The 22161-nt window shown below is 40.5% G+C and overlaps 1 protein-coding gene across 5 annotated transcripts in view; it reads left to right on the top strand.

Moving 5' to 3' along the window:
• The window catches only part of LOC110977160 (uncharacterized), a 48548-nt gene extending 26584 nt beyond the window's left edge, over positions 1-21964 (top strand). For 2 of the 5 annotated variants that reach the window (XM_087132825.1, XM_087132826.1), the window contains 8 exons: positions 328-400; positions 1249-1376; positions 3883-3943; positions 5337-6623; positions 8693-10065; positions 11476-11592; positions 15591-15704; positions 16023-21964. In XM_087132825.1, the coding sequence (XP_086988951.1) occupies positions 328-400; positions 1249-1376; positions 3883-3943; positions 5337-6623; positions 8693-10065; positions 11476-11592; positions 15591-15704; positions 16023-16349 (3480 nt within the window). In that variant the 3' untranslated portion in view covers positions 16350-21964. Of the gene's footprint in view, positions 1-327; positions 401-1248; positions 1377-3882; positions 4361-5336; positions 6624-8692; positions 10066-11475; positions 11624-15590; positions 15705-16022 lie in introns of all 5 variants that reach the window. The other 3 variants (XM_087132827.1, XM_087132828.1, XM_087132829.1) reach the window with 3 other exon arrangements.
• Positions 21965-22161: the final 197 nt, after the last annotated feature.

Here is a 22161-nt window from a genome sequence, read left to right as displayed (position 1 = left end):
TTTTTTCTGCCTCTGTAGTTTTTTCCAAAGTCTTCACCCCTGACAAGATCTGATAGATTCAAAACGACCATCCATTTAAATGGTGATGTAGAGCCATAACAACTGCCTAAGACCTCCGTTTCCATTAAAAGAATGCCTTGTCTTTTTTTATAAGTATCTAAATTAAATCCCCCCTGAAAAAACTGTCAGCGACCTGGAACAATGAACGGCGAGTTGCTCAACTCGGATTCCATCTGGTACTATGAGGAAGACATTTTCAAGGAACCTGAAGAGGATGTTCCAGAGTTTAAGTGTCCTCTGTCCTGTCCATTTCCCTGTCCCATGCAGAAGAGCTTCACGGCAGCTAGCCATGAGGAGAGAAAGCAGCAAGAGCAGGGCAAGATCCACGTCATTGCACCAGGTAAAAATTGGAAGATTTCTAGTGTTTCAACATCCATCAGTGTTAAGATTTGAATTTGTGAAATCATTAATCATGCCATTTGGCTTTCAAGACGGTGACATTTGTTCTAATCCCTTTTTCCTGAATATTTCTTTGAGAAATATTTAAGCAGTGTACTTTCTCGGAAGAAACATACTTGTGACTTCTGTACTTTATATGTATATAAATATGTATACAGCTGTTATGACGTCATGGCATACATCCAGACTAGCTAACAACTAAATGTGTTAGTCACGTATAACAAGTTGAACTGGGAATTTGTTGACAGTCACAAATAATAGAAAGGCAATTTTTGGGTGGACTTGTTTACTTCCCTTCCATCCGAAGGCATTTGAAAAGCCCAAAATTAAGCCTCATCCTTCAGAAAGGCAGTAAATGTTAAATAAAGTTCAAATACTTCTGCTCCCCAAAATATGGTCCCCCTCCTCCCCAAAAGATTTGATTTTTGGATCCGCCTTGTGTATTTTCATGCCATTATAATGACATATAAATCAATATGTGTTGAAGCACGAAACAAAATAGCCCCTAATTTTCATTTTAAGTTGTCTTAAATTATTGTTGTTATCTGCCAGTAAGTTGAAGCATTGGACGGCTCAAAACTTAATAACCACAAATTCTGTTAAAATGACTTTTCCAAATTTTAAAGCTGTGATTATTTTCCAGTCATTTCTTGCCAATGTAGTTTGCGATCTTTCAGATATTTCTCATTGCACACCAGTCACATCATCACGTACATTACATCACATTACCATCTTCTAATGTTTTGTTATCTCCGAATTGCTTCAAAATGTTTCATTTTCCTGTTTCAGAGGACATCCAATTTGACGACTTCAACTTGGACCTCATAACCAGCACCGGTCTACTCGAGAACACAGCCGCCCGGCATCGCATCTCAGTGGCTCCTAGGGCAAGAAGGACAACAACCAGACCTGGACACGTAAGTAGTTAGCCTTTGGTATCTGAAGTAATGTCAAATGTGAAGCTGCCGAAACATGACATTCCAAAAGCGGGAAAGGTCAAGCATTATCTCATGACTACATGTGGGTCATGTTGATGCCCACTTTCTTGAAATAATTTCACAGACAGACGAAAGAGGAAAAGAGTAATGCTACTTGACTGGGTGTTCACTGTTAACAAATTAACTATTCTTCACATGAAGTGCACTTGAATTAGAAAGAATAGAAATCCCAAGATACCTGTGTGCCAGTGTGTGGGTGGTTATCGAACAGGACAGTCATTAAGCCCCACCCATTGACGTTTTGACCTATTGAGACTTTGAGTGTGCAACAGAGTGCTTGACCAAAGTCCCATATTCCATCCAACATTCATGCACTTCTGTATGATTTGCATGTGCGGAGTATGCTGTGTGATATTGGAGAAGCGTGCATGCTGTTTTGCCCACGGACACTGCGGGCAAAACTCGGTACAGGAATTTTGATAAAACAATATTCATAAAATAACGAACACTGTTTAGCCCTTCCTGTTGGTAGGGAACCCATCACCATGATCTTGTGGCCGGTCTTTAACGGTTGATAAAACATCAGCTGTGCCAATCTCCATATAAGGAGACTGTTTATGAAAATCAGTGAGAAGAAAGACAACGTGGCTAGAGGGGTGTTAAAAACGAAAGAAAAGAAGTAAAATTGTACTGAACTACGAAAAAGGCTGCTGATAACATGCAGTGCAATAGTGCCCATGGGCCAGTGTCCAATTGGTCCACTGGACCAGCCTAAAGCCAACCACCCTTCGTTCCACTGTTAGTTGAACTGTGGTTAACTGTTGTCATCAGTTGGACTTGCCCCCTTGCTTTCTGTATTCACATGTTGAGTTTTGCCTGCTGAATGTTGAGAACAGCAGGAATAGAGCTTGCGTATGAGAGATGCTCTCCACTGCTTACATGCAGGTAGGGCTAAGGCTCGTAAGCAAAACGTGGTGTGGCACTACGTTACATAATGCCAATCTAGGACAACGACTTAGGAACCAAATGAATGGAATTCCTGACTTTGATCAGAATACCGCAGGGCTTCAGAAATGAGTGTCTCCTATCACAAATTAATAGCAAACATGGCCAGTATTTGCCAATCGTATTATATTATTTATCATGTAATCGGCTGGCTGTAATCTTGGTAATCTGCATGGCAGAAACTTGCAGATAAACTTTTTAAGAGTCATGTTATGTCATTTAATCCCATGTCCGTAGCAATCTTTTATCGTACCCCAGCTCTAGATTGCTATTCTATTCTTTAATTTTCTCAGCTTCTTCACTGACAAATAGAGTGGGATGGAAGATAGTTTCATTATTTACTGGTATTGTACCACAATGGCAACAGTGTACATGTGTAATACGTACACGAAAGGGATTCTTCAAAACGCCAAGCAGCTGCCATTATTTAGGGTCACAAGACATGTTTCTGTGTGCATTCTGCATTGTGTCATGACCGCAATATCAGGTTGCGTATGATGTCACAAAAAAAGTTACTGCATCCCAGACTGTAACCATTGTGGTACCATTCCGAGGAAGGCCCTACTGTATTGAAGTGCTAATGATTCCACGTCTTTCTTGCCTTAGATGCGTGCTTGATGCATTCATACATTCGTAGTTACATTGTAAAATGTCGCAATTTTTTATTGCTGTTTTGATTACAAATAAGATTTGCTTTAACCCTAACTTCCAAGCATATTGTTTGGCTTACATTACTCAGTACTACAAAATACTAGGTAATAGTCTGAGCCTGAAGAACCTAGCGCTACAAATTACAACTTCTGGCTAGGTTACTTCCATTGTTACTCGGACAGAAAACAATAAAGCCATGTATTCATAGTGCCACAGCACTGCATGGTACATTGTATTTTATGGCTTCAGAGAACAATAAAGTTACATCCTCTTACAAGCGACAGCGCTCAATACTACATTTTACTACAAGTAGTAATTTGTAGTATTATGTAGGGTTAGGGTTAAAGATCACAGAATCAACCGAATGAATAACAAACGAGTGAAATCTCCAAAGAAATTAACATCTCAATAGTCAGACAAAAGTATGGTACCAGCCTTACAATCTGTGTATAGTTGCAGTATGATGATGTCACAAACAGCTTATTTATGGGAAAGACCCCTCTTCCTTGGAATGTTGAGAGATTGTATTTCACGGTACAAATCCCTCTGTTACTCATTGCTGGTTCGAAGTTTCCGTATGGGGAAAAAGGCGGCAGAACGTTGGATGAGTAATACAAACAAGACATGCGATACTTCCTTGGGTCAACTTTTTTCTTATTATTTTCAACTTCCTGTTCCCAAGTTCACCTTGAAAAACTTGAGCAAGAACATGCATTTTGTAAGCAATAAAAAGGAATACATGTACATGTACTTGAAGAAGAAAGAAAATTGAAAATGCATTGGTCATGCCAGTTTAATATTGAGCCAAACTCTGATTGTGTTTTTGCAGAGACCTTCCAAACGGCCAGTCACTACTCATGAAGTCCCCCCCAAGCCTACAGAGACACCCAGTGAGTTGCTTCAATCGGAACCAACCCCTAAGAGGCCCAAATCCACCCCTGTAACCACATGCCCCTATCCTAAGCCCTCTGCCTCCCCACCACCCCTACCCACCACACCCATTCCTTCTAAGCGGGCCTCCGTGACCAAGGCAACTGAGGTCAAGTCCTCCACTACCCCCCCTTTCAATGCCATCCCGCCTACCAAGCAGCCCCCACCTGTCAAACTGCCTCGTCCCCCCTCCCTGGGCCCTATGGTGCTGCCACCTATTGCGCCAGGTCAGGCTCTCCGGGGCGGGCTGCGAACTGCCCCGCCTCGTTCCAAGTCCCTCGGTGAGGCGCCCAGTGAGGGCATTCTCTCCCCGGAGCACAACGGCAGTGACAATGAGCCCAAGAGCCTCGAACTGACGAAAAGCTTTGATGAGACAGGTAACCCAAATAAACACTTTTTGGCTTCCAACCAATCCTGTGATGCATGGTGCAAAAAAGATGCATGACACCAGTGGTAAAGCCATTTTATTTTCTCTGTTTTTGTAATAAAAGTCACTTTAGTTTGAGCTTTGATTTTTCAGACAAACTTGATTTGCCATATTTTGGTTTACTTGTACACCATACTACTCATTTCAGGCTTCGCACAAATTACCAAAGCAATTGTATGTTGTCAGTTCCAAACTTTGTGCTCTGCAATTGCATTGTGCAGTGCCTTGATCCCAAGCTCAAAGAGAATGCCAAACTCTCCCAAACCATTCAGTTCACAATAAACTCTGTGCCTTGGTAAGCACCTTCCCCCTAAACCCCACCCAAGCCCCACCCCCACCAAACCACAGTAGCTTGTTTCCAAACCTTTTTTTTCCCAGATTTGTCTTCCCTCTCTCCAAAACCCCTTTATTCAATGAGTATTTTGTTATTTATATTACTTCGCTATCAAACTAATTCTTACAAGTGTTGAATGTTCTCTAAATATGAAAAATTGTGTGGCTTTCTTACTAACTTACTTTATGATTTCTCTGTGTTTTTTTCTATTGCTTTAATTTTTCGTAATTGTTAATTTGATTTTTGAGGTGCTGGTTTGGTGGGTTTTTTTGTTTGTTTTGAAATGAGCATTCAGAAAGGTAGAGCTTTTCACAGCATTTTTTTGACTTAAGTAATGCATACCTGCGTGACTTTCACAACATTTTTCTATTAAAAGCTTTGGGGTACTGATGGCATGTAACAAGTTAAAACAGAGCGAGTAAAAGTTAAGATGCTACCGGTATGCAGAATACTGCCAGCTACATTTTTGTTTTTCTGCAGCACTGGAGTTCCTTCAAGCACAGCATTTTAAAGAAAATGTTGTCAATTTATGTTTATTGCTTTTTTCTAGGTTTTGCTCATTTGTCACTTGTCTTTGTTTCATTTCTAACAGAGAGCCCATTTACCAGTGACATGCTAACCCCTGCACAGCCCGACACTGTCCCAATATTACCACATGCTCCGGCCACGCCCCACTCCTTAAATGCAATCCCCAATTGTAAGGAAATTCCAGCAGTCAAACCTGACGATGGGAAAGAAAAGCTTAGGCTGTTGCCGGAAGGGGGCCATGACCCTGTGACCTCCCAATCTGACTCCAGTAGGGACCTTGCTAGTTGGGGAAAAGACTCAGGGAGTCCAGAAAAAAAAGAAGGGACCACAGGCATGACTGCCTTGTCAAGAAGACCAGGGAACCCCTTCATGTCAGAACTTAGCACAGTCATCAAGCGGACAGGTCGGTCCAAGACTTTGGGATCACGCCCGAGTTCATATGAACTAACACTTCCCAACATTCCCTCTACTGTTGACTTTTCCCAAGTCATGGACTTGGCCAAGCCCAAACCTTTACCCAGGCCCCATAATCAGCAGAAAACTGGCCAGGCACTGGAAGAAACAAAAGATGAACCGGGGTATGTGAGCATGGCAAAACGGCGATCGCAAACCCTGGGTGGAGTTCGTTCTCCCCGACCTCTCTCCCAGCCGGACATACCTTTAAACTTGGGTGGAGATCTGCTAGCCTCAAATAAAAAAAAGGAAAGACTCCCATATGAGAATCTGGCTTCACCAAAGCGAAACAAACCTGATGCAAAACCTGATGATGGAAAGCTGAGTTTTAGTGGCGTCCAACTGAAACATGTTGATACGCCCCCCAGAATACCACCTAGATCACAGAAACATGATCATAAAATACAAGAAGAAACGATTGACTTTGGAGTCCGTCTTAAATCAACCAGTAGCCACGCAAAAAGTGTGGGTAACACTGATGTCAAGCATGACCTGGTGACCTTTGACTCCAAAGAAGATGCAAGCCCTCTACAGCGTAACAGATATCAAATGACTTGTGATCCCACTCCCCCACCACGCATTAAGAAACACAGATCAGTCTCCACTGGCCAACGGCCGGTCTCTTTCCAACCTGTCGTTCCACCCCAAACCACAAGGCCCACTGACACAAAACACCTACTAACCAGTCATGACAGTGATCCGGGGGCTGAAAAAGTGGCTGTGAAAGAGACTGACCCAGCACTAACTGGCCCGGCTGGCCCACTTGCTGCCGTGCCGGTTGAGACGCCGAAACAGCGGTCAAGCAGCCTTAGAGACAGTGGTGTTGATGCTAACACTGCACTGCATGTTGAGTCTCGTGCTGTGACTATGCATGGTGTGAATATGTTTGACAAGTCAGGTACCTGCACTGTCGTTCTACTGCAGTTGCATGCCTCATAGTTTTAGATCATTCTGAATCACAACCATTTCAGGGTCCAACTCGCTTTGCTTACTACCACAGAAAATTCTATTTGTTGCACTTCACTTTGCTTTCATTTCTTTGAGAAATAAGTGGGGAATAGAAAATCTGTTACTACTTATACTCTTGTGGAAATTCCAATCTAAATTTTCTGTTTTGTGTTCAACAAAATATGCAAAAATATGATTAATGTGAACTTTCAGGCTCTTTTTTTTTTCAATTGAGTCGAGGCACCAGACTACATCTGTTGCTTTCATCTGTCCCGCCTTTAAAAGTGTCTGCATATGCACCACATGCTCCATGTAGACAAGCTTGTGTCTAGAAAAACAAACTTTTAGTTCATACTTTAACCTGAAGTGGAAAGCCTGAAACTGCTTCCAATGTCTCATGCCATGGATCTTGAGTTCTCAGGTTGCATGAAACACAGATACAGTATGCATGTTTTCTATGTAGAGAGAGTGGAATAGTGGATTTACCATCAAGCAAACTGGATGCACCATGTGCTCGTGATGATGTACCACTCAATTGTTATTTGTGATCACCATGCCAACAGACTCTATAACTGCCACAAAAAGATTTTATCACTCAAGACCATTGACAGATTTGTTCCTTTTGCGGGAGAAAGTTTGAATATTTGGCGTGTCTGTCATCTGATTTGTCAGTCGTGTCTGCATTAGTGAGCATGGGGTCGTGGGATCAAGCCTGTGAATTTTCTTCTCACAAAGTCACAGATGCATAAGAAACATTGTCGGCAAAGGACAAATCCGTATACAAATTTACAAATTGGGAATAATGAAGCCCAGATGTGTGTTACATGCTAATATGCCCACCCAAATTAGAAGCTGTTACTGTGACAGCACCATGCCTGCATAGAGGTGGATGCATGCATTCAATGCCTTATCGACCAATAAGGTGTCGTGACTTGGCAAAAACACACAGGCATCAAAGTCGAAGAACGGGCGCTTGAGTGTTAGTGCCACCACATTAATGGTATCTCCGATATTTCTTGCATTAGACAAGCCATGCCTAATCGTATTCATTCCAATAGAAAAAATCATGTTCCTCCAAGATGGCTGCTATACAAAGCCTCTGTAGTGCAGCGCAGACCATCCTGCACCGGTCAACATCTCAGTAATGTTGTTGTACATGCAGTGGCCATGATGGATTGAAGCTTGCTTGAAAATAATCAGCAATACCAGTACATATCTACCAAAGTGGCATAAGATGACTTGACTGATGGTGTGTAACCCTGGTGCTTTAATACTGTTTTATATGTGAAAGCTTTCCAGGAAAAACAAAAACACATACGTGCCTGTCGAGTTGAATATGAATGGAAGACTTTGAGATGCTTGATGGCAACAAACGAACCAGTCCTGTTTACCAGTTCTGAGCATGCGTGCATAGTTTTGAGCATGCATAACACTGTGAACAGTGACCCGTATGTCTGCTGCCTTGAGTGTCCCAAAGTCCCATGCCGTGAGTGTCCCATGAACGATTTTCTGCCCTCATGCAGTGTTATCAGCTCGTAATACAGGATGAGAACCAGTCAGTTTGGAGGTGTTGACTGAATCATCCAGTGGTAAAGACTTCCACTTTAAGACGGATGTCACGAGGTCAAATTTCACCAAAGTTGTGTTTCAGACTCTCACTTGGTTGTGCTGGTGTTCTACCCAAAGGCACATTTTCATTCGTTTTGAACTTTGTGTAGACCTATACACTGAATGTTGTTCATTTTGTCATCCTTGCTTAACTCTCATTGTAGTTTCATTGGAGTTCCACGAGGCAAAAATGTGTAGACTTCCTATATTGCTCCATTGCCACTTACAATACATTAATTCAGTTTTATCATTGAACCATCTAGTCCATCCTAATCTGTCCAATTTCCCCAACAGTGACATTGGTTCACTTCATCTCACTGTTCAGAGTCACTTTTCTCTGCCCGTTAAATGTTTGGAATGTTCTCAATACTAGAATTGTGTAATTTATACTACATTTTTGTTGACTCGCAGAAGCCTTAAAAGGCAAGAAATCTCCCACATCTCCCTTGTCGCCCATCTCACCGGTTACATTGAAGGCCAAACCTGTCACCAGGAAGGACAGCAAAGAACCAATGCACAAGTTCATCTATGCCAAGAAGGATGAAGCAAAACAGAGGGAGAAGGATGAAGACACAAAGAAGGAGCTGGTGTCACCAGTCAAGGAGCCAGAACCTCCAAAGGATGTAACATCTCCTGTTGGAGTGTCCTCCCCAAAAGAAGTATCATCTCCAAAAGAGCCAGTGTCCCCCAAAGAGATGCCATCACCCAAACAGGCAACTTCCCCCAAGGCAGTCGCCTCTCCAATTAGGTCAAAGTCGCCGACAACGGAGGAACCAATGCCAGTGTCAGTCGGATCCCCCAAGGAGGTAGCATCGCCTAAAGCTGAAGCTGCATCCAAGGCTGAGACTGTGCCAGTGAAGGAAATATTCCCTGAAGTGGTATCAGCTTCAAAGGAGGAAGTGTCTACACCAGTGGAGGAAGTATTGACTGAGAATGTAGGAGCATCTATTCCAAAGGAGACAGTGACTCCAAAGGAGATATTATCCCCAAAGGAGATTGGTTCCCCAAACGACATTGGTTCCCCTAATGAGATTAGTTCTCCAAAGCAAGAATCTGTGGCAAAAGAACTGTTCCCTTCAGAGAAGAACCAGGATGAGAAAGATGAACAGCCTGCTCCAGCCATGCCACTTCCAATGCATGAGTTGTCTTCGCCGACAGAGTCCAAGACAGAGGAAAAGGTTATCGCATCCAAAACTGACAAAGAGGAAACTGTGCCTCCACCAACACAGCAGAAACCCTCAGAGAGCGAATTGTCAGAGAAGCCCAGCACTACAGTGAAGGTCAGAGCAGAGAAGCCAGCGGCACCCAGACGTGGTAACGTCCGGGCTAACATGGCCTTGTTTGAACCCACCGCGGTCACTCCGGCCAAACCAGCCGTGAGCGACAGCAGCAGCGCTCCCCGGGCCATGAAGCGCTGGTCCCTTGCTGGCAGTAAGCAGCCTTCCTTCGAAGAGGGAGCCCCAGCCGTAGCCAAGCCTGAAGAGAAGGCCGTCAACTCAATGCAACAAGACCCTGAGCCTAAGAAGCCAAGCCATAAGAAGCCTGTGTCCCCTCCCAAACCAAGAAAAGCCCCTGTGAACACCCAGGAGACACCAGACTCCCAGGGTGGTGAGTCACCAGATGCTAAACCACTAAGCTTCAAAGAACGCATGTCCAAGTTCCAAGGAAAGAGTAATGTTACAGTGGCCCCCAAACCCTGGAAAACACGCACCACTAGCACCAGCAGCAAAGAAGACTCCAACAAGCAAAAAGAGGCCAACCAACCAGTACCATCAGAAAAACAGGTGAGTAGGTCAACTACATTCCTGAAGTAGATCTTACTTACACCTTTTGACGTGGTAATCAAACTCGTCTGAATCAAACTGGCCAGCTAACCCCAGTAAGCTTGGTGTAAGCGTGATAAGACATCTGCACCCATCGTAGTTAGTTTTTCACCCTCCGGACAAGCCTTCAGACAACACTGAGAATATAGTGTTTATAGATACAAGTCAGTGCAGGGCAAAGCAACCAATACAGTTGATTGATCAGTTCTGCAAACAGAAAGAGTCCAAGGTCCCCTGGCACCTCAAAAAATTACTTTCATCAGGGGTGTGAAAATTCAGCTTTTTAGATCACTTTAGCTTTTTTTTGTTTTAAATGTTGACCCGGAATTTCAGTGTTCTTGTACACCTGGTCTGTACAAAAGCATGGGAACTGTTTACATGTCAGCATTTGCCAGCTGTTTTCAGCTTTAAGTTTAAGTGGCCACTCACACCCATACCCCTGTTTCATGGAAAGGTTTTCATCCAGAAATATCTGGGAATTATCCAGCTACATATGAGTCTTAACAATTTTGGGCAGTCATTTGAAAGATGAATGGCAGTGAGCTTTTTATGTTGGTCAGCAGTTTCCCGGTGCCGCAAACATTTGCTGGTTCTGCAAACCATGCCATCTAAATGGTACAATGTAGGTCTTGTTTTTCCGACACAGAAGGATGTACGCTACATGCTCGCTGAAAGAGTGCATTGTAATGTAATCTAAAACTCATTTGCAGAACTGGCAAAAAATCTTGCTGTCACTTGGTATCCAAAATATATACATTTGAAATGTACAGAACTCATATTTCATGGTGGGATAGCTGATAATTTCCGGTAGCAGAACAGATTTGATTTGAAAAAAATTACCGCGATGATCTTTTAATGGAGCAACAAATGCAACATTGCACAGAAGGTACACACACTGCTGTTGGGAACCACGATTAACCAAAAATGATTGTTGCCGATCTTCAAAATTTACTGCAGCGGATCTGTAAACAAAAATTGTTTTTCTGCAAGATCTTCAAGTAAAATATTTCAGAGAAGTATGAATTGAGTCCCCAGCAATTTTGTCTTTCTGAAAATGAAGCCTGTTTTTTCTGAATAGCAGAACTGGCTAAATTGCAGAACCAGACAATCAGCTGTAGTAAAGTTGACATCTCTCTGACTCAAAAATTTCACTTTTATATAGAGAAAACTGGTGGCTGGACAAAGGGGCAGAGAACAAAGGGAAAGGATGTACAAAGGTCAATAAGATGAGAGGAAAAGATCAAAGAACAAATCCAAGGGAGGGTGGTAGATCCCAAGGCACGTAATATAGGATTTTATCATTCATAAACATTTTAGCTTTGTTTTTATTGTTGAATTGTCTTTAAATGTTGTTTCTTGGAAATTGTTCAGGACATCATTCAAGTAGCTGATAAGAACAAATCAGAGCCTTCTCCCAGCAAGCCAGCAGACGACAGCCAAAATGGGTCTCCTGTAGTAGACAGTAGCCAGGGGGAGAAATCAAACGAGGTAGAGGTTGTAGGGAGAGAAGAGGATGGAGGTATTGGCAAAACTTTTGCTCTGGAATCTCTCTGTGTCTCTGGTGTGTGTGAGTTGGGCTAGGCAGGAGGCATGTGTATACCCAAACCCTCTCAAATCCATTAAATCTACCAACAAATTTCGTACCTTTGCACGTTATACTGCATTGCTTCTCTGAAAATTGGACACAATGTTGAGGACCCAGATGTGCTTACCAGTTTTGTACACATAATGGACAGCCTTTGCTTTGAACCTCTGTGGGTTTCAGAAAACACATGCCCAGCCTGTTCAACTACATGTGTACACAGACATAGACTGGTATCTGTCTCAGACATGGTTGAAGGATAGAATCTTTTTTTTTTCAATTTTTGGCAATTACTTGTGTTTGGAAAATTGTTAAAAATGAGGTACCTCACATACGTGAGACAGATGGTAGTTTTTGTTTTACTGAGACAGAGAGAATCAACATGCCATAGTGGGTGAGCAGTGGGCAATATTGCCAGACCGCAAGGTAGGCAGAACTGCCTGTGCAAACAGAATTTCTGGCTGAATTGGTGTTTTTTTCAAATTTTCCTTTTGATTAACCCTAACACTCCCAAATCCTCCAATTTCGATACGATTTTACATACACCCTAGGGGGTTAGGGTTAAAGTTAATGAATGATAAATTATCTTTCTCTTGCATGCACCGGTTAGAGAAACCTTCAAAGATAAGATTTTTCAAGTGCAATGTGCATATCAGATTTTTGTTGGGGAGGGAGTCATATCGAACGGCATATTCTACCCCTTTGGATTGCAAGCTATTTGAGCTTATACATGTAGCTTACTCTGTTTGGTTGGTAGACCAGACTGGCTTTGTGTCTGTGATGCCTCCACCGGCAAACAAATAACAGGTTAACATTTTGTGGAGAATCTTGTCCAATTTTGCAAAGTGTTATCAGATTTGTAATGCTTAGCTAGACTTGCAATTTCTTGGTGGTGCATGAAGTTATGGAAAGAAAACCATGCAACACGTTAGGCAGTGATTCCAAATCTTTCAAACTCATGAGATGATTTTAGGATGCAGTTTGGTATAGCATGTTGCATTGTGGTAGATTTCTATTTGGAAAGCCTTAAGTAATTTATGATAATGTGACCTTTGACCTGTGGTGCAAAGAAGTACACAGAATATCATAGACTGTTGTTTTGTCAAACGCTTGATCAGAAAATCGAAAAGTATGAAATACTCCGAACCTGTGGACGGGAAATATTTGTCATCACTATCACAGATAAATGACTAAAAGCATCTTTCTGATTGGATTCTTAAGCTGCCTGAAGGATAACCAAAATGGCTGGGGACTTTTCTGGATAAGGAGTTTTTCAAATGTGCTTACAACAATGACATCTAGAGGAACCATTCTTTTTCTTTGATAAAGTCTTTCTTCACACGTGCTAGGGAGCTACACCCGGTCACAGACATACCTGTTTCAACTTGCTATACTTTTTCAAAATTTCTGAGTTGTGTTAGCCCTGCTGTATTCCCCTTTTGAATCTGAAAGAGATAAACTTCTCATCTCCAACAACTTAAGATGTTCCCTGTGTGTTCCCACTATTCTTATCAACTATGGCTGTTGCATTCTCTTGTCTCTGTTTTTTCAGTGTTGTTGTCACTTGTTTATCGTTGATGTTATCATTTGCACTGTCCATTTCTAACTCAAAATTGTCACAAATGCCTCACCCTCAGGGTTTCAGTTCTTTTGAATTGGTCAGATCTTGTGTTGTCATAAACACTTGTCTGTCATCACAAGGGACGGATTGTTGGTCAGCCAGTCTGGCACAAAACTGTCTTTTCTCACAAGTGCTGTTGTAGAACTGGAAAATGTATGAAACGTGGACAACTTGGAATTTACTCATTTTGTCTGCATGTACAGGTCACAAGTACATGTACATGTTACCACAACTTACAGCAGTTTATGACCAACACTCTAGCACCAAAGCACCAGTAGCTGTCATCAAAGCAGTTCTTGTCTAGTTTATTTGGCTCTACTACAGATGCCCAACCCCACGTGTTACTGAAGCTTTGCATTCGTTACCTTGTCAGCTTTGTGTTTGAATTTTTATCAGCAGATTCCATGGGTTTGTCGTCTGTGATTTGGTTTTTCTGTGTTTTTGTTTTGTTTTTCATGTTCTGCTACTTCATTTCATTGTCACATTTCTTTCTTTTTTATTCTTTCCTTTCCTGCTCCCTACTTTCATTGTATGTCATGCACCTTATGACATTTAGATACTCGCTACACAAGTCCATGTTTATGTTGACATCTTGCTCAGTCAGAACCTAACAATTCATTGTCTTCAGCTGTGTGTAACCATTGAACGATTTGGCACCAATCCAGTGAACTCATTCACGTTATAAAAATTACATTGGACATCCAACAAATTCAACAATTCCAAAATCCAACAATCCAAGTACATGCATAAATTAGGAGCACTACATGAAATGTATAAAATTGGAAGTTCCACCAAGTTCTGTGTATGGGACCCCCCAAAAGAAATGCATTGGTATAAACTGCAAACAGTTGGTTTGAACACTCTCTCTTTGATCAGGGTATTCCAAGGAAAAACCATGTTTGACTATTTTCCAGACATGTTCTTAATAGTTGATTTGGAATTGTCAGGCATCCTGTCCATAACACCACACCAATATTGATATAAATCAGTATAAGCACACATTCTAAGTTGGTTGCTGTCAAGTTTTTGTGCAAGAAATCAAATTCAGGAGTATTTAAATTACTGTTCTTGGTCAGTTGGTTGCTGTCAACTTTTTGTGCAAGAAATCAAATTCAGGAGTATTTAAATTACTGTTCTTGGTCAGTTGGTTGCTGTCAACCTTTTGTGCAAGAAATCAAATTCAGGAGTATTTAGATTACTGTTCTTGGTCAGTTGGTTGCTGTCAACCTTTTGTGCAAGAAATCAAATTCAGGAGTATTTAAATTACTGTTCTTGGTCAGTTTCTCTGTTGACACTAACAGGGTGAAGGTGCAACAAAACAGTCAAAAAGAAGCTCTTCTGTCATCTTTCATTTGATCCATGTACATTTAGACTGTCGCATTTCTCTGTACGTAACAATTTCAGTTGAAATCATTTGTAATAACATTTCCTTTGTGAAAATTTGCATACTTGCTTCACTGGGTTTATTCACTTTGGTAGCAATAAAGGGGAGCCATCCGATTAATCTAAGGAAACTTCAGGCCCCATGATTAGTTATTAGGGTTCACTGCACGTCAAGCATGATAATATCTATTTTCATCGTCATTCTATTAAGCTTGAGAGAAAATGCATGGGAACATGCTTTGTTGCTGGGGCAGTCAGTGTTAATTTTCATGACCAGATTTTATTTTGCACGTAGAGGGTTGCTGGAAATAGCAGGTATGTGTGAGTGATTTGATTGGATTTGAGACATTGTTGTGAGCATGGCTCTAATACGAGGGGAAGTAGGTGAGAGGTCAGAGCTCTCCATTTTTTGAGACTTCTGTTAATTCAAGTGCTACTACTAACTGATCCCCCTAAAAAGGCCAATTATTTGCACACTCAAGCCATGTGGCTTTCTCAACTCAAAAGGTCTCAGTAATAAAAGTTTGACAAACTTCAGTCACCATAGGGAAAACGCAACTGGTGACTAGTCTGAAGCAATACACATTTCATGTATACATGCTTTTTGCTTAAGTCCAGTATTTATTCAGATTGTCTTGCTGTGAAAGTTACTTACCAGTGGTCACTTTGACAGATTTTGTTTGCTGAGCTCATAGCAAGTAATTTCATAGCTGTAATTTCTCTCACACATACCTGCTGTATTTGCCTCAGCATTTCATAGTCAACAGTAATAATGGTCATTATCATTTATGTTTTGTTGTCTGTGAATGTTCAATCCATATGTGATTTTTGTTTCTCTTGATTGAAAACGTTTTGGTTTTTATTTGTTTTGTTGTTAATGAAATTAATTTTTTGGTACAGAATCCTCCTTCAAATCAATCATGCGAAAATTCCAGTCCGGACAAAAAGGACAGCACCAGCCCATCCACGTCTAGCAACGAGACCACACCTAACAATAACACCACACCCATGAAGGTATGTTGCATTGATAACCTGTATGTTGTGATGTTTTGAAAGAGGCCAGGGTGTTAGATAGATAGATGGAATTGATTGGTTAACCAAAGGTAATTGTTGATGTTCTTTTGTGTGTTATTTGTTCTGAAAAACGTGCTCACGTTTATGCTGTGCAACACATCGCTTTATGTATTACTCCCAATTGTGATACCCATCAAAGAGATGTGTTTTGTAGCTTTGGTATATCCTATGTGCATTCTTTGAAAAATACACCTGCATGTCTTGCCAACTTTAAGACTGAACACAGCAAGCAAGCATTTCCCCAAATTTGAACTGCAGGAAAATGTTGATCAAACCACTGGTGACAAATCAACTCCAACCAGCACCAGCACTCCAGCCAGGGTGTCCCCAGCCAAGCCCTCACCCAAGAAGCGTGGCTTCGTGCCTAAAATTGAGCGCTGCATCGCCTGCCAGCAGCCAGTTTACCTGACAGAGATGGCCAAGGCCGAGGGTAAGACCTTCCACAAGGGCTGTCAGAAGTGTACCGAGTGCCACCGCACGCTGATGATTGGTAACCTGCAGCTGGTGGACGGCAATATCTACTGCAAGCTCCACGGCACACAGATGAAGAACAAACTCCTTAAACTCAGGCTCGAAATTGAGTGATCGACGTACGGAACCAAAATAAATTGTTCTTTTGAGGGCATTTTGTACATTTATGCAAATTGTATGGTGGTGTTGGTGACATTTAATTACAGGGTCATTGAATATCTGTGAGTGGAGGTGTAAAGTTATGCAAACTTAGTGTCTTGGCTTTTCGGTTTGTGTTGACAAAAAGCTTTTCTCAAAGGGAAAAAACATTTCAAGCAAGTTTGTATATATGTGCTGTGTGGGCACAACTTGAGTGTCACACGGTGAGGAATGGGTCACTTCTTGTAAGCTCAGAAATCCAAGCCAAATTATGCCTGAGAGCCAGTTAATGCCAACAATGAAATCTGGCCACAGCAACTCCTATAGGATCACATAAATGTATATCCTTTTCACATTAACCATTGAAACTGAATCGCCCACTTCTCAGCGCACTGTTACACATGTAAGTCTTTTGTGTACACTGTTCAATACTCGCAATTGAGTATTAATGCTGACTCTTACTTACTCAAACATGGCTTGGCCAAGCCAAAATGTAGTTATTTCAGAACAATTGTACTGAAAGAATGCCTGTCCCATTCATTGTGCATGTCAGTGCTCAGTCAAACCAAGGCCTGATATTTACTGCAACTAGAATCTGTATTGGAAGAGTTTGTGATAGCAAGACCCAAATTTACCGAGAAATAGTCAAATATAGAGTTTCAAAAATCTACAAAGTGCCATTTGAAGATATGACATTGTCAGTTGTTCAGAAAAATAAGCGCTCAATTCTTAGCCTATGAAATTTTCCAACACGACTAAATTAACTGTATTCAGAACTCATTCAATGAAGCACTTTGGGTTTTTTTTTTCAGCTCAGCAAATGTAGTATTCCTTCAGCAAGGTAGATTTTCTCCTGGATGGCAAATCTTTAGAACTCGGTGAGCTAGCATAGAAGTATCCATGGAAAACAAAAGCTTTGTATTCAAAACTTTTTCCCCTCAAAATATCTGCCATGTATTCTATTTTCCTTTCTACTTCAGACCTTCTAGATTCTCATGCCAAAATACACTGGATGTTAGTTTAATCATGATTCAGTGTTGCCTTGTTTACTGCAGATTTTTGAGTCTGCAGACTTTAGCAGACTTTAGGGGAATTCATTTTGAACACAAGACATAGTCAAATGTTCCCCCCCCCCAAAAAAAGAGTCATCCTTGGAAAAAATAAGACTGCTTATAGCTAAGGCAGATTTTGAACTTTCCATTTGAAAACAAAATAGTCTAGTAAATCATGACTATTCAAGTTGAAGTATTCTGTCTAATTCAGTGACTGCGGTTAAACATTAAGCTATTAAAGGTACTAGGTAGAAGAAATGCTGAACAGCAACATGGAAATCAAAAGAAATGTGAAATTGTTCATGCATGGTATGGTATTTACCTACAAATAAGCCAATGGCTTTTCATTTTTACAAAGTATAGTATTCCTGATTTTGGGTTTCATTTTTTTTTTCCTTTTTAGTTTTCAAAGTGTTCACACTGACACAAATGTACATGTAAGTAAACATGTATAAAAGGACGCACACTGCAAGTAAAGCGTCCAAAAATATTCAATACATTTGTAATGAGATCCTCATTTGTTGAGGGAACTTGCGTTAAAGCGTTATTACATTGAACAAAAGAACCATGGAGATTAAGAAGTAAATGTTAAATTTGATTAATCTGTATACATTCTAAGTGAAGAGCACAGCCTAAAAATTAAGCACAGCCATATTGGAGAGTATTAATGAGAGAGAAAAAAAACCAAGTTTTTGCTCAGTTGAAACATTATGTAAGCCCATTTATTCCTATTGTTAGGTCCTCGTTATTGAAGATCATTCCTACCTCCTTACCATTCCAGATTTTTAGTCTTATGTGTAGTTTTGGTTCTGTTTACATCTCACTAATAATATAGATTTAAGTACATACTGTTTATGTACAGTTTTACATTTCTTCCCAAGTTATGAAACAATTACTTTTTTCTATTCTTATCAGTTCCATCAGTGTTTGAAAAGGCATGTTCCATTTGTAAAGTTGTATTTCGAATAAAAGGTGAAAGCAAAATGAAGTTGACCTCCCTCACAAGGCATTTGCAGCAAAATCGCTTGAGTTGCAATGTGTTCAATGCCCAGAGTTTCATAAGCATGAATATTTGATCTGACATCACCAATTCACATTCCTGTGCACATGTGTCAAGTAGGCACCAGCCTTAATGTTGTAATTGAAGTTTACAAGTGTTGGTAGGCACTGGGTAACTGAGTCAGTTACTGAGGACAGACTTTTGCAAGTGCATTTGTATTTTGTACTAAAAGAAATTTTCTGCTTTTACAAAGATTGTTGTATTGGCCAAATTTATGCATTTTGTATCTTTGCAAACTCAATTTAGTGACTGTCTGCTGCTTGTCAGGTTTTTGTTGCAGAGAATTTAAAAGAACTTTTGGTAATGATTCCAACTTTTCCTCTACTGAGACGGTATTTGGAATGACTGATTCTGTGCGTGTAGACTTTTAACATATTCTTTTTATGGTTCTGCGGCACAGGGGCATATATTTAAAACAGCTGACATTTAGTGATGGCAAAAACTGCATGTGCCAACCTTACTTACCTAGTGTAGACCCGTGAACAAAAAAGGTCTTCATAATGCAGATTGTGCAAAACCTTACGTGGACTAAACTAAGTCCACACAAGGTTTCTGCTCTCTAAAAAAAGAGGTTCAGAGGAATTTTGAGGTCGAGATTATCAGTGGCATAAGGAAGATAACCAGTCAAGGAGACCTTCAATAAAATGACTTTCAAGCATATGTCCATCATGCACGTGTGCTTTGCATCATTGTCCCAAGTAATCATTGGTGACATCTCCTCCATTTTGTATATAGAGGTCACATGCCCGTAACTCCTGTCCTTTCTGTTCTCTCAGCATCTTACTAAATGCAGTCCAACACAGCTGAAATAAGAACACCACTGAGTGTAGCAAAGTGCTGTCGTGGATTTCCCTGATATCGAGCCTTACACTAGCCAAATGCCAGCCTTGGCATCAAGCAGTTCTGTGCAGTTGGGCCACCAAATGCTGGCTACATGCATTTTTTGGCCTGTGCAAGGGTTTATCCTCTACGAATACAGGGTGAGGGTTCCCTTCATTTTCTCTGTTTCTTCCAAATGACACAATCATTCAGAATTCCCGTCTTGGCATGAACAGAAAAAAGGCCCTTTTTAGCTTGTTATGGTTAAGCTCGGAAGACAAGTGATACTGCATTCGATTTGGATGCTTCCATATTTATTTGAACAGATAAAATCAGGTAATAAAACGGGTTTTGCCCTTACCCAACGTTTATACATATATTGATAAACACTGTATGCTCAGTAATCATCTGAGAGCTTGCAAAAAAATTAACAAGCTTGCTCGGGTGGGACTCGAACCCACGACCTCCTGCTTACTAGTGCAGACTCCACTTCCAAAAAGATCCCTGTTAGCTCTACCACAAAAGATAAGGAGGTGTAAATGTCAGTTTTGGGGGAGGGGAGTGGTTGGTTTTTATCAAAAGAGCCGAAGACTCTTAGATTTTGACTCAAGATAATTAGACGGCTCAAGTTTTAATGTAATTTTTGTTCAGGGTTTGTTTTTATTTTTGAAATCCTTGTTATTTGCTTTTTATAATTGTGTTAAATCTAAATGTGAACAGTGAACCTCTGTGATATAACAGAGAAAACTACTTTTACATTCACACATGTATGTATAAAAATGCTTATTTCTCTCAGTGGCAATCTCACGTATGTGTAATTTGTATCAATGGGTCTTTTTTATGTGATCTTTATCTGAATATGGATGTTGTCATATTGTATAGTTTTTAAGGGCATACATTGTATTTGCTACATTGGTAATTTTATTTTTGCAGCAAAATGTAGTCAGAAACTGCTCTGTTTTCCTGCTGAGTTAGACCGGATATGCTTTTTGTGCGTGTAGGTATCTTGAGGCTTCTGTTTTTAATGGTTTTTGTTGTTCTCACTGAGCTTGTTTCTGCGACTGGGTGAGTGAAAAAATAACGAGCCTTGTGGGACCACTGTGTCCTGGTGACGTGGCTTTTGGTCCTCTGGGATATGGGACGGAAATGGCACATTCCACAGTGTTTGTGTCTTGCATTATTACAGACCGATCCAGTAAGCCCTGCCCCTATGTGTTCTGACCAATAGCAGACATGATGCATGTCCAACAGGCGTGCAGAGAACTCTGGCATGGATGCGTGTATGTATGATGCATGCAAGTGGAACGTTTAGTGTGGCATTGGACAAGAGCACATGGGCAGTGGTGGGCAGGGCCTGCTAGATCAGTCTATTGGCCTGATTCATTCCCAGTAATAATTCGAGTTGCATACCCATGACCTATTTCTTTGATGCCAAGTGATCACATTCCCCAAAAAATGTGTATCAGAACAATTTGGAAATCACATCCCAAGACTTAATGCTAAAATATGAGCCAGCTCCAAAGCTGAGATAGCAAGATCATAGCTCTTTAGTGTGTATACCTCTGATGGCATAGTTTTTTTTTTATCATTTGTTCAGTAGCAAAAACACAGCTTGCAGCATAAAGCAACTGAAGTATGGCCAAAATGTTTCCAAAATTTCCAGTTTAGTGCTTGTCACATTCCATACTCACCATGACGAAACATGCAGCATTGGACCAAATTTGGATCCACATGCATGTTTCAGTTAAGTTTGCCTTCCAGATTTGGTTGTTTCTGTAGCTGCCAAGGTACTGCACAAAAGGGCTATTTGTGTGAAACCCAAACGAAAGCTTGGAACGAGCAAGACTCAAAATGCTTCCAGGCAACAAATTGTCCTGTACGGGTGACTTTGAATAGTGTACCTGTTTTTGTATCATGGTGATAGGGCATTTTAGCAGCTTATCTTTTTAGTGTGTCAGTAGAAATCAAATTTCTTTAATGGATATTGTACATGTATTCTGCTTATGTATTATAATTCAGTTATATTTGCAAAGATAGCACTACTACAAACCCTTATTTCTATTAACATCACTGTGGTTGAAAATATCCCAGATGTTCCATTGATTGATTGATTTTACTAATTTATTTTTCTATTCAAAGATTGCACAGTAGCATTTATATATTTGATTTTGTGTTGATATATTTATGGTTAGCCAGTTTGTGTTTTTTTTTAAGTTAAGGACTCCATAAAGCCTGTAGGTCACAGATGAAAAAAAAATGACTCATTTAATGGTTATCAGAGCTGCAATTGGTGGATTGGTTTAAAAATTTAACCCTTATTAAAGTCATTCCAGAATCGAAGATGCCAGTTTTACAAGGGATTATTTTAATAAGTTGATTTGATATCAAGGAAGTGTAACTCATTGAGAATTGGCTGTGTAAGCATGTTTCATCCCTTATGAGTGATTTAAGTTGTTACGTTTATTTTTAGAAGATATCTTAAGAGTCAATTTGAAAGCAGATTTAAAAACTGGCCATTTAAACTGTGCTATGGAAACTTTTCTTCAGCAAAGTGTTAAAAACTCACATGTACAAAATTGAAAGTATCCCAATTGTATGCAAACTTCACTGTACAGCGAATTTGAGAATAAATGTAATCAATAGCATTACTGCTGTACTGATTTGTTGAGTTCCTTGCATTTCCATTACTGAATAACCTAGAGTACCATTAGAATGAAATGTTCAAATATTTGAGCAGCCAAACAGCACCATTCTTTACAATTAAATGCATTGGAACAGCCATGTAAAGGCTGTTTGTGTGTACATGTAATTGCATATTTCTGTCTTTATGTATAAAGTGTTTGCTTTGCCCCCTTTC

The sequence above is a fragment of the Acanthaster planci genome, linkage group LG02, assembly GCF_054643075.1.
Source record: "Acanthaster planci isolate LZ-2023a linkage group LG02, COTS_SCS, whole genome shotgun sequence".
Classification (NCBI taxonomy): Eukaryota; Metazoa; Echinodermata; class Asteroidea; order Valvatida; family Acanthasteridae; genus Acanthaster; species Acanthaster planci.
The sequence above is the reverse complement of the archived record's forward strand: the minus strand, read 5'-3'. Positions and strand labels throughout refer to the sequence as shown.